Source organism: Cucumis melo, chromosome 11 (assembly GCF_025177605.1).
Source record: "Cucumis melo cultivar AY chromosome 11, USDA_Cmelo_AY_1.0, whole genome shotgun sequence".
NCBI classification, from domain to species: Eukaryota; Viridiplantae; Streptophyta; class Magnoliopsida; order Cucurbitales; family Cucurbitaceae; genus Cucumis; species Cucumis melo.
In genome coordinates, this window is record NC_066867.1 from 28872894 (window position 1) to 28885283 (window position 12390).

The following is a 12390-nucleotide window of genomic DNA, read 5'->3' on the forward strand; positions in this document are numbered from 1 at the left end:
AACGACACAACGTGTTTTATTAAATTATGACCAAAATTGATTAATTTAAAAGTATAAGTTAAAATTGGCAAATTCAAAGTCAAATATCAATGTTTTTTTTACAATGGGTTGATAACAGTTTGTGAATCTAATCAGAGACCATAAGAACCAACTAAACTTAATTAAACTATAGAGTTGACTTAGCTGAAAATCAAAACTTTAAAATACAATTAATTTTTGGCCAAACTATATGGGTAAAGTTATGGTTATTTGTTTTTTTTTTTTTAATTATTCTTTTTCTTTCTTTCTAAATTAAACAACAAAAAAGAAGAAGAAGAAAAGCCCTGAAATGCTAACTTCAAATTAAACTATATTTGGAAGGATACAACAAAACCAAAAAGAAAGAGGAAAAAGAATTAAACATAATTATTAAGAGTCATAGAGTGTTAATTACAAATTTAATTTGGTGGCGACGAGAGAAAATTGGTTGGCGATTGTATGGGGGTAGGTTATAACTAAATCTACAAACTCAAGTCACATTTAATTTAATTCTAGTAGTTTAAGCCAACACAATCATAATTAAATGAAATAAATATGTTCTATTAATTTTAAAGTTTAAAGTTTCGAGTTCTCTTAATTTATCTATAGAATTATTATATATAAAAGTCTCAACGTGCATGAACTTTAGTTTTATGTTCTAAATTACTATTTGGTTTTATAGTAAATTTATTTTTAATTTTATTTTTTCTTGTAATATATAATTATAAAAGGCACACATATTTCACTATTTTTTAAATTAATTCTAATCAATTTTAGTAGAATTAAAGTATGAACACTGTGAAAAGTTGAATGCAAATGATTTTTCATTTAACCACTACATTTTTAATTAATTATAATTAAGTTTAGTGGAATTAAAGTATAAGATGGGGAAGGGTTGGAATGTAAATGCATTTACATTTTAGAAATTAGTTACAAATTAAATATCTTATTAATTATAATTAACAATACAAATTTAAAAGCTTGAAAGTTGAAAAATTTTTGTAACGTTTTTTTTTTCTACCATATAAAGGGCTTTCTTGATTTTTTTCTACCAACGTTGTTATTGAGAAATTTGGATATATCTAATGGATTGTGTAATGGGATAAGATTGGTATGTCGATCATTTATTAAAAATATTATACATGCTGAAATAGCGATGGGTAATAGTGCTGAAAAAACAAGTTTTTCTTCCACAAATACCATTAAGCCGACCAAATGACAATTAACAAAGCACAAGGACGAATCATAATTCCTAATGTTTGAATATATCTTCATATGTTTTCTCATGAACAATTTTATGTTGTACTATCTATAGGAATTTTAGTGAAGATAACAAAAGTTTGAATCAAGTTCATGGGTGACAATAAGTTACCTTCAAATCGTATAGAAAAATATTATTTATATATACAAGTCTTACATTTAAATTCTTATATTTTAATTTAATTATTGTAACTTCTTTTTATGTATATCTAATTTTGTTACATTTAAAATTTGTACCTTTAAATTTAGCAAAACTTAAACATATACATGCAATAGTTACTATAATCTAAAGCTACGCATTATACGTACCATGCACCATGCACGTGACTTTAACTAGTATATGGTAAAATAACGATAAGAATAACGTTTCTCCTAATAACTTAAAAGGCATGCATGTTTAGATGTTAAGGCTCTGAGATTTAGGTAACTAAGAATATGAAAACTGTGTTTAGAGTGCAGGAAAGCCTTGCTACTAAATGCATATATTTAAATATAAAGTTTGGAAAATATTTTTTTTTATTTAATCATATAGATATTAAATCAATTTAAAATTGTCCTATATTAACAATTTTAACATAGTTAAATTGGAGATAAATGGTAAAAAATGGCAAAATAAATAAACTATTTACACTTTATTCTAAAATCTAGTGTACTGAATTTTTGCTCTTAAGTGGTTATTTAGTAAATAGTTTATATTTTTTAATTATTCTTGAAAAATATTTTTAAAATACACTAAAATATTTTTAGGAATGTTTGTTTTTAAAAGAATGAAATACATGTTTGACTAAAACTATAATTTTATTTGATTTGTTGTTTACTAGTTTGATATTTTGATTTTTTAAAAAATAAAATTTTAACTTTGTAACTTCAATTAATTTAAAAATATCAATTTTTTTTTACAATAATTCACAAACTCCAAATTAATGTATCTTAATTTTTAAAAAATGATTATAAATCTTTTAGTTAATCTTATCAACGAAAAAATGAAAAATATTATTAAACTCAAACATACACAAGGATGTGTGCAATGCAATATAAACTTTATATTTTCCGGTATGTTAATGATATATTTGATTTATAATTGAGATTGTAATAGATCCTATCGATTTTCACTCCAGAAAATAGAAGAAAATAAACAAAATCTCATAAAACATTATTCTTAAACAAATAAGAAAAATGAGATAATTAAAAGAAAACAATTCAGTAGTAATAAAAACATAATGTAAAAAAAAACTTAAAAAAAGACACTCTAAGAATGAGAATATGTCTTTAAAAAATATTTTTATGATTAAATCAATAGGTTAACTAATTTATTATAAATAAAAAAAAATATTTTTTAAACAATTCATTTTTATTTAAACACTTCAACAAACAAATTTTAGAATAGAAACAGACGACTATTTTTGTAAAAGTACTTTTGTATACAAGTTTTGTATGGTTTGTCATATATTAAAAGTGTTTTTAATAATTTGTTCGACGTTAGCTATTGACAACTAGAAGTTTGTCAAAGTTGGTGAGTGGAGGTATGCTAGTGAAATCATCGGAAATGGTGGCCAAAGGTTGGCTGACAATAGTCATGTGAGATGGTGTTTGAAAGTTGGTGACAATCTTTCTAAAATTAAAAGAAAAAAAGTAACCGATGAGTTTAAAAAGGTAATGTTGCATATTTTATATACAAGGGTTTTAATAACTATAGCCTAAATAGAATGTCTTATTACAAATTTGACCTAATATTGTCAAATTTTTCATAAATGTTCCAATGAGCTTCAATCTTACACAAATATAGAGACCAAAAATCAAACTACCCATCTTTATTATTAATAATATATTAAAAAATATAAAAAATGAAATAAGGAAAGTGGACTAAGATTTGCATTTATTAGATATCATAGATAAATATGGTATTTAATTAATTATATAATGGTAATATTATAATCAAAATTACCCTATAATTAATCTTCTTTTGTGATTTTGTTAAAAAATTCTTCAGTTCGTCCGATCTCTCTCTCCGTCCATTATTTCTTACTCTGTTAATCTCATTCGAATTTTTCCCGTGAGTAAGGGTTTATGGTTATATACAAAATTTGTTAAAGTATATGAAAATATATAATATATTACTTAGTTCATGCTTTGGAAAATTTTAAGGGTATATGAAAAATATATAGTATATTATGTAATTCATGCTTCGAAATTTTTTTAGGGTATATGAAAAATATATAGTATACTATGTAGTTCATGCTTTGAAATTTTTTTAGGGTATATGAAAAATGCACAGTATATTATGTAGTTTCCAGTCAACATAGAATATATGAAAAAATATATAGTATATCATGTAGGCATAAGAAAAATATAAAACGTGCGAACGGAAATGTGAAAAAATTACATGAAATTTTGAGATATTTGTTTAAAATTATCTCTAAAGTCGGTGATTTTTTTTTAAATATTTCTTATTCTTATTATTATTCCAACATAATTAATTTTAAAACATAAAATAATTCTTCTTATTATTATTCCAACACAACCTCCCTTCTCACCGTTTGATCTTCATTCCCGACGATGATCACGAACGTCTCATCTCCTAGGGCGATGATGGAATCTCACTCGTTGATTTTGGCTTACATGATGGCTCCCACATTTACATATTTTTCTGTTCCCTCGATGTCGATGATGGTGATGACATTGAAGCTCGCCGATTCTTCTTTACTTCTTCTGGTGGTTGATGAAAATTTATGATGTTTTACGTGGTGATAAAAATAATATTGATGATTTATTGTATGTTAAATTTAATAAATAAAGTATTTACATGTTAGAAGAGATTTTATTTGATAATAATTGAAAATCTACCATAAATGATAACGTAATATTGAATATGATTAAAATTGTATGTTAATTATTAGCATAAGTAAGTGAGTAATAAATTACATAATAAATTTAATATAATGTAAATAAGGAAATATTTTGTATTTAATTTCAAAAATCATTTATATAACTAATAATTATGATAAGTTATAATTGTCCTAAAAATATACTAAATCCTAATCAAGATAATAAATTTTATTTTAGGACATTAGTGAAATTTTCTAGCAAAACTAGGTATTTTCTCCGAATGTTTTTATATATAAAAGTATTATTCAAACCCATGAGAACTTGGGTAGGAAGCCAAGACTTCTAAAGCACATGTACCAAACAAGGATTGGGCCTAGGATGCCTAAGGCCCCATTTGATAAGAAATCCGAGGTATGTTTTATGTTTTCAAATTCACTGAGTTTAACATGTATATGTATTTGGCAGACAACCTCGATTCTGTTTTTGGATTATGTGATCAGTGCAAATTCTGAAAACAACTTTTTTGTTTTTTTTTAATTGTATATAGAATTTGAATTTTACATTTTAAAAGTCATACGTATATTAAATACACATAAAACCATTAAGAAAAGAATTGAGTTTAGAGTTATTTGACTTGTTAATAAATTTATTATAGCTTGTGGATCATAGTAATTTGTTTATAAGGTACAAATTGTTTTAGTCGGGATAATAATAGCATGTGTATGAGATGTAAATTATTTCACAATTGGCTAAAAACGAGAAAGGATGATCGTTACAAAATAGCAAACAACATAGGTAGTGTTTTAGTTATAATAATAAATACAACTATTATAACATAAAGCCTCAAAATATTGAGTGAGAGCATCTCACTTATGCAAGATAAGAAGCATTACTTTTACCAAATGACTTAACCATTTGAGGGGCGCTAAACTGAGTTATAAAGTTTGTGTTTAAGTTAGAGAGTTACAAAGATGAAGTTTTTTAATAAATATATAAAAACTAAGACAAAGTTCATCGATAAATATGCAAATCTTAATAAAAAATGCTATTGAAGTTAACGATGTAACATTATTTTTTAACGGTTTTTGAAGTCGATAGATCGGATCTACGTTTGAAAGACTAACTAAATCGAGGAAAGCTGATACATTTTTTAAACTATTTTAGGGAAATGTGAAAGGTGTGATAGTCCAAGAATAACAAAAGAAATCATTGAGAAACGAAGATACCCAATCAAGGGGAAGACAAAGACTGACAATAAGCATTCTTAAAAGTGGAATGATGATAATAATAATAGAAAACAAAGCACATGATATGTACTCCGCAAATTATACTATTGAAAAATGAAGAGAATAGGTATTTTCTTTCCAAGAAAAAAGAACACGTGATGTTGTTCTAACACATATTGCCATTAATTATTTTGAATTCATGATTGAGTTGCAATGTTGAAAAATCTATATTTGTTTTTATTATTATATGTTATTTTTAAATAATAAAAATAAGAAATGAGTTAGATAAACACGATGCTTTTATTATTATATGTTATTTTTAAAAATATAACAAACCGACAAAATATTTGCTGAATAATTTTGAAAATGGAAAAAACACACATGCCAACAATGCAAAATCCAAAATTAACCTATCAACATGCGATAAATTGGCCACTAAGTGTACGATACACAATCATGTAGATTTTGATACACAATCTCATACATACTATGACTTGAGATGCCTGAGGATGAAAGTTCAGTTATTGGATCTCGGGCCTTAGTAGCATCGAGATGACCCGAAATAAAAGAATTTTGCTTTTATTTTATTCGATAGCAGACATACATTGCTCTGAGATGCTCATGATGAAAGACTTCTACCTCTAGTTATTCAATCTTGAGCCTTAATTGATCGAGATGACCCGTGATTAATAAATTGCAATGACATATGTGAAACCTATGAACAAATGATCACGCGTTCGAACTTAAATATTTTTTAGACATATTATCAAACGTGGTCCATTTAATTTCGATAACTTGCTCTTCCTTCGTAAAAGAATCAAATAAGAAAATAATAATTTCTCTCATATTTCACAACATTTTGATATTAATATTGATTGAACTAAATGGATATGGATAATAATATATATATTCACAGCCATATAAATTTTTTGATAATTGTTTTATTGAAACAAATTAATAATCAATAAATGAATAAAAAATAAAATAAACAAGAAAGGAGTAGCGCGAAATAACCACCGACGATAATAGAAAGCATTCCCCAATGTTCTCCCTCAGTCTTACCCCCGCAGCTAACCACTTGCATCTACTCAGCTCCGCTTACTTCCCGGTTAGAATTCCGATCAGTTCCTTCACCATCCGATCTTCTTCAAGTCTTCAGGAGGTCGAGAAGTCCTCAGAACCATCATCAGACCGCAAAGAGCTTAGTTCGGAGCTTTACGCTTCGGTTCCGTTGCCTCCGATTAAGACTTCCAAGAGAGTGGTTCTGGTCAGGCATGGACAGAGCACATGGAATGCGGAAGGTAGAATTCAAGGAAGCTCCAATTTCTCTGTTCTCACTAAGAATGGGGAGGCTCAGGCAGAGACCTCTCGCCAAATGCTCATCGATGATGCGTTTGATGTCTGCTTCAGCAGGTTTCTTGTCTCTTTAATTCCATTCGTTTTCTAGTCAAGCAATGACGACTTTCGGAAGTGATTGCAAACAAGCATATGTTTGTGTCTGTTGCATGAATTGACCTAATATTGTTTCATTTCGTGAAATTTGGCTTTGTCTAGACCTGGAATTGATCGATAGTGAACATTTTGATATTTGTACTCCTTGTTTTGCTTGACTGAGATGAATTGCACTTCCAGCCCCTTAGTTCGATCAAAAAGAACTGCGGAGATTATATGGGGTGATCGTGAGGAGGTGATACTTACGGATTCTGAACTAAGGGAAATAGATTTATATTCATTTCAAGTAAGTTCCGTTCATTTTTTCTTTGATATGGATTGATTAGGTTAGAATTGACGGTTAATCTTATTGACGTTCTCCACATTCTTGTTATGATTGCTGTGGTTGGGTGGACTCAGGGTCTACTCAAGCACGAAGGGAAGGAAAAATTTGGTGCTGCTTATCGTCAATGGCAGGTAGATGCAGCAAATTTTCAGATTGATGGCCACTATCCAGTGAGGGAGTTGTGGGCTCGTGCTCGAAATTGCTGGGATAGAATTCTAGCCCATGAGAGCAGGTCTGTTCTAGTGGTTGCTCACAATGCTGTCAATCAGGCTCTTGTTGCCACAGCTATTGGTATTCTATCATCTTTTCTAAAGCTTGCATTTATTGTTGCAGTAACGAATTGAATGTGTTCAGTGTAACTGTTACTTTGATCAGGATTAGGATCTGAGTACTTCAGGGTTTTACTTCAGAGCAACTGTGGTGTTAGTGTTCTTGATTTCACTCCCCATGCTGATGGTGGATCTCCAATTATTTGTTTAAACCGTTTAAATCAGGTATGAAGAAAGATGATAAACTTTGTAACTTCCCACTTATTTTCTTTACAGGTTTAGCACGTGATAAGTTTCTCTCTCACTGTTTTCTTATTATTTTATCTGTCTCCATTTTCTATTCATTTAAATATTCCTTAACGGCACTTTATTTGCATTATTTTGCATCCTCTTTTTCTTGGCAATAGTTTATTTCTAGGCCAACAATTAATAATTTGTAGATTAAATTATGTTTGTTTTGTTTGGCATTCCTCTTCTGCCAAATTCATCGAGTTTAAACTGCTTAATAATTTTGTTTTCGAAGACAGTAGTTATTCATAGCAAGAGACGGTGAGTGTAAACTTGTGTGGACAAAAAGATGTTTTTTTTTTTGCACCGACAGTAGTTATTCATAAGTTCCATTATTATGTGGAAGTGGAAAAATCTTCACCATACACTAGCTGCTCTCTTGTTTCTTGGTCATAAGTTTTGTTTATTTAAGGGGCCATGATCTTTTCATTGATGCAGACCCCAAACTCACCTGTTGCTTCTGGTAGTTCTGGAGGCAGGAAAGCAACAAAAAGGATCATACTTGTTTGCCATGGAGTTTCCGAGGATAATAAGGTTTGGTACTTAATTGATGGTTCTGTGAAACTTTTCATAAATTCGTTGTGTCTGGAAAGTGTAAGTTCACTATATAGCATAGTTAATCCAAAATGTTGAAAATAACTGATGGAACGTGAAATCAGGATCTTGTGTGGTTTTAGATTGCATATATAACTGCTGAACCGAATTTTTGGAATTTAATTTGGAATATTATTTCTCTGACTCAGCTCTCACAAACTTGCAGGCGAGTTCTTCCTTCTTGGAGGACAAGCCAATGAACATTCTTGGGGTTATACAGGTAGAGCATCCATACTATTTCACTAGATAGGTTTGGAACTCATATAATTATATTTCTGGATGTATGACAGTCGCAGAAAGTTGCAGAGCTCCTTCTTGATTTAAAAGTGACCGCTGTAATAAGCAGTCCCAAGAAAGCTTGTGTAGAGACGGCTGTAGCAATTTCCAGGGTACGCTTATATTACCTTTCATGGTTCTTTTTTATATATCTTTTACAGGTTCTGAATCACCACATCTTACTAATGTTTTCTCTTTTCCGCCTCCCTTTTTTTTTACTCGGAGGCTCTAGAGAGTATGAACAATGCCACATCAGAAGAGAACCATGACGTGATGAACCCATGTAAAAGATAATGAAATTACAATAAATTCCCCCAAGTATTCGTGATACTTGAAAACTCTCCCTTTATCGAGATGCCACACTCAAGTGTCAACCACTTCACAATTGCCTAACATTCTCCTTTTCTACCCCTCCATTTACAACCAAATACGATAGCAAACTTCCTATCTGATTACTATCATAAGTTTAATAGTCTAAGAGTATTCCTATCTTATTCTTTGTAGGTACAAGAAGCTGCAGATTGCTTGGGTGCTGATTGTGTGCCTCGCTATGTGGAGATGAAGCAGACGAATAAACTTGATGTAGAGAATATTCCCGATCATTTTAAGCAGGCAAGATGTCTGTCCATGGAATTTTAAAGTAAAAGTAATTAAGGTTGTGACATGCCGTAATTAGGTTGATGAAAAAATTGCATATCTACCATAGTATCATAGTACGAGTAGCCAACAAGTTCTTTAAACAAATTTGGAAATGCCTAACCTCCTTCAATGTTTCAACTATCTCGTTTGGGTTTTACCCGACTAGGGGAATTTTAATTTATCAATTGTATGTATATAGAAGGGTTATATTGATTTCTTTGCATTCTTTATAGATGAACAATCAAAGTTATAAATTTTCATAACCGTTCAATCCAATAAATCTTTCATTCTAACATTTGATACTTTTAATTCCATAGGATGTAGGTGACATTAATGTCTTTGAACCTGGTTGGTTAAACAAATTGAACGATGGGGTGATTACAGAAGTGTGGAATCAGAGTGACGAAGCCTGGAAGTCTCTATTGAATGAGATGGCTGATGAAAAGGAGCCGGAAAAGATTGTTGTTGTGGTGGGTCATCCTGCCATTCTTTTAGGATTGCTGGGGCAGTGCCTGAATCTCACAAAAGACTGGATTGGATCATTTCATCTGGATGCTGGAAGTATTAGTGTGCTCGACTTCCCTGATGGACCTAGTCGCAGAGGTGTGGTTCGATGCATAAATTACACTGCTCATATGGGAAGATGGTCAATTCCTATTACTAGACCTACCGTGGATGATGAAGAGTTTTAACGGTAAACGCTGAAATTTAAAATTTAATATGTCTAAAATACTCTTCGATTCGAAGTAAAAAAACAAAGGTAGGGCACATAGCTGTCATTCTTGTGCTGCCTTTTGAGTGCATCAATATTCCTCTGGCATCTTTCTAGAAAGTAGAAACTAAAGATTGTTTTAGATCATCTTGAATGAATTCGTTCTGTTATCTTTCTATTGTTGGCGAAGAAATTTTATTTTAAAAAATCAGTATTGAACACAGTTTATGTTCAGGGATAAAAAGAATTTTACATTCATCTCATTCTTTCTAACTCTGATTAAAAATATTGATGTAGGTGATGGACAGAAAACACTAAAAGGAACTCAAGACTTCTATAGAATTCGCCGGAACAGCATGTCGAAGCCTCAAGTTGCCACATGCAAGAAAACCTAGGGTTTGTTTGAGAGAGAATCTCGAGGCTACAGCAAAGAGGGGATGAAGAAAAAGAGTGTGAGCAGTGTAATTATGTTAGTTGTTTTGTAAGTTTGTCAGTTAAATAGTATATTCTGATACTTTTATTTGAATAGTATTTGTGTTGTACGTTTTAGATCAGTAATTATAAATATCAGAAATCATCTCTGACAAAAACAGAAATTATAATAATATTTCTAGAAAAGAAAATTTTAAATTAGAAAAATTTAGAGTTTAGTCAATGGATCTTCCAAGTCATTTAGTCTTTGTAGTTTGATAGAATCTTCTAAGTAGTCTTTATGATTTGATAAAATTCACAAAGATTATTTATAAAGATTATTTGTAAGATTTTATGCAATTTTGAAGATTTAATTCTAATTATAAACTATAGGACTAAATTTTAACAGGAGTTTGTAATTTGACCAAAAGAAAAAAAAAAGACATGGCCTAACTACTTGGACCATGGATCTTCTATCATCTAGTTGGGCTGTCTACATGGACCATAGGTTTTCTACCATTTTCATTTATTGAGCTAGCTTCTTGGGTTCCCATGAAGTCGAGAGATTGGTCTGCTTTTTTTCTTTTTTCTTTTTTTTAACAGGTAAAAATGGCTTTTAAGCATGGATCGAGATGGACATCTCTGCTCATGCTCGCAGATTTTGTAATGGAAAAGAGAGAAGAAAGAGAATAGCTTTGTTGGAAAACAAACAGTAGTACTATTATAAAAATACTCATCATGTAGGGGTTTTACATTTCCAACACAAAGAGGCACTGGCTGATATTCAAGCCGGTAGAGGTGGTTTGGCGCGGATAGCTGGGAAATCAAGCACCACAATCTTGTCAATGGCTGCTGAGAATGTCGCAGAGAATTCAACATGCTTGGGATGTCCCACGAACGCAGTATGAGCCTCCTTGTTTTCAAATGTCATCAAGAAGGCATGCGTGAATCCCTGTGTAAGCATCTCTGGTCCCTCCATTTCCTGTCCCCTGTTTTCATCATAAAACATTCATTTTTCTAGTTCCTTTCATGTTCATTACCCTTTACGCATAACATATCTTGAAAACAAATGAGTAAATTATCACTAAATTACATCAAATAAAACACTCAACATCACGTCATAAGCTTATGCATCCCCACCATTAAAATACTCAAATTTTGGGTCCAACAAGAGCGAAGCTTTCTAACATTTTTATAATGCTTCCCCTTTAGAAATTTAAGGGAAAAGTTAGATAGAGGCTTCAAATCTTAATTGTTTTTAAGGGTAATATTTTAATCTCAGAACTAAAATGTGCCATTATCCCCTCCCGCCCTTCACTCTTGTGTTCACACTTAGCTAAAAAGCGCCCAACAGAACTAAGAAACCAGTACTTTAAACCAACCTTGGTAAAAAATGCATAACAAATTGATAAAAAAAAAAGAGAATAGTTTTAAAATTTTAATAGTTTAACAAAGGTGGGTAAAGATTACCACTCAAAGGATTTGACAGCTTCGACTTCAGAGACGAGGTTCTCCATGCCTTTGAGAATCTCTTCCACCGCTGCCCCTTCCTTAAACTTTACGAGCACCAAGTGCTTGAACTCTTCTCCCATGGCTGCTCCACCCTAGAACTCAAAGACCCCTCCTTTCTTATATACACACACACACACACATATCAAGACATTACGTTAGATTGGATGTCACTGTTTAAATGCACCGACACAGCTCACGTGTCATTTCTTTTCTCTGCTGACTCAAATACTATAAAAGAATTGTTGTCCTTGTCCCCTACCTTCCTCGACAGCATCTCTTACTCAATATTTGAAAAGCCACACCATCAGATAAGACTTAGACCCACAACTTCCACCTCCACTTGTTTGGATCTATTTTTTTCTTCTTCCAATTAGTTATCCTTTTTTCTTTTTTTCTTTTTTTCTCTTTTTTCGCCCAATTTGATTTTGGGATCCATGTATAATCTCTTTGCCTATCTGGTCGATATGATTGTTCATGGTGGAAAATCATATAAACCATCTACCAAAATCACATGACTAACTTGTAGCAATCGAGTCATAATACTGTTTTAGTTTAGACAACGAGATTAGCAGTAACATGCCT

General features: G+C 31.0%; 2 protein-coding genes across 3 annotated transcripts; one reads left to right on the forward strand and one right to left on the reverse strand.

The window, feature by feature from the left end:
* Positions 1-6317: 6317 nt before the first annotated feature.
* LOC103497966 (probable 2-carboxy-D-arabinitol-1-phosphatase) lies at positions 6318-10524 on the forward strand. The gene is made up of 10 exons (XM_008460397.3): positions 6318-6743; positions 6963-7068; positions 7182-7398; positions 7483-7601; positions 8103-8198; positions 8425-8478; positions 8549-8647; positions 9039-9146; positions 9491-9867; positions 10183-10524. The coding sequence occupies exons 1-9, from the start codon at positions 6373-6375 to the stop codon at positions 9863-9865; spliced, it is 1545 nt and encodes a 514-aa protein (XP_008458619.2). The 5' UTR covers positions 6318-6372; the 3' UTR covers positions 9866-9867; positions 10183-10524.
* Positions 10525-10990: 466 nt separating this feature from the next.
* LOC103497965 (stress-response A/B barrel domain-containing protein At5g22580) lies at positions 10991-12190 on the reverse strand. 2 transcript variants are annotated; one of them, XM_008460396.3, is made up of 2 exons: positions 11767-12190; positions 10991-11285 (listed from the first exon to the last, which is right to left on the reverse strand). In XM_008460396.3, the coding sequence occupies exons 1-2, from the start codon at positions 11886-11888 to the stop codon at positions 11081-11083; spliced, it is 327 nt and encodes a 108-aa protein (XP_008458618.1). In that variant the 5' UTR covers positions 11889-12190; the 3' UTR covers positions 10991-11080. The 2 variants fall into 2 exon arrangements, with proteins under 2 accessions (XP_008458618.1, XP_050947756.1); XM_051091799.1 differs by having other exon boundaries at positions 11770-11933.
* Between the last annotated feature and the right edge of the window lie 200 nt (positions 12191-12390).

Excerpts from the sequence above, each read along its gene's own strand:
- LOC103497966 (XM_008460397.3), top strand. The coding sequence starts at position 6,373 with ATGTTCTCCCTCAGTCTTACCCCCGCAGCTAACCACTTGCATCTACTC. Across the intron at positions 8,199-8,424 it reads GAGTTTCCGAGGATAATAAG|GCGAGTTCTTCCTTCTTGGA; the intron begins GTTTGGTACTTA and ends ACAAACTTGCAG. Across the intron at positions 9,147-9,490 it reads TTCCCGATCATTTTAAGCAG|GATGTAGGTGACATTAATGT; the intron begins GCAAGATGTCTG and ends TTAATTCCATAG.
- LOC103497965 (XM_008460396.3), bottom strand. The coding sequence starts at position 11,888 with ATGGGAGAAGAGTTCAAGCACTTGGTGCTCGTAAAGTTTAAGGAAGGG. Across the intron at positions 11,286-11,766 it reads GCTGTCAAATCCTTTGAGTG|GGGACAGGAAATGGAGGGAC; the intron begins GTAATCTTTACC and ends TGATGAAAACAG.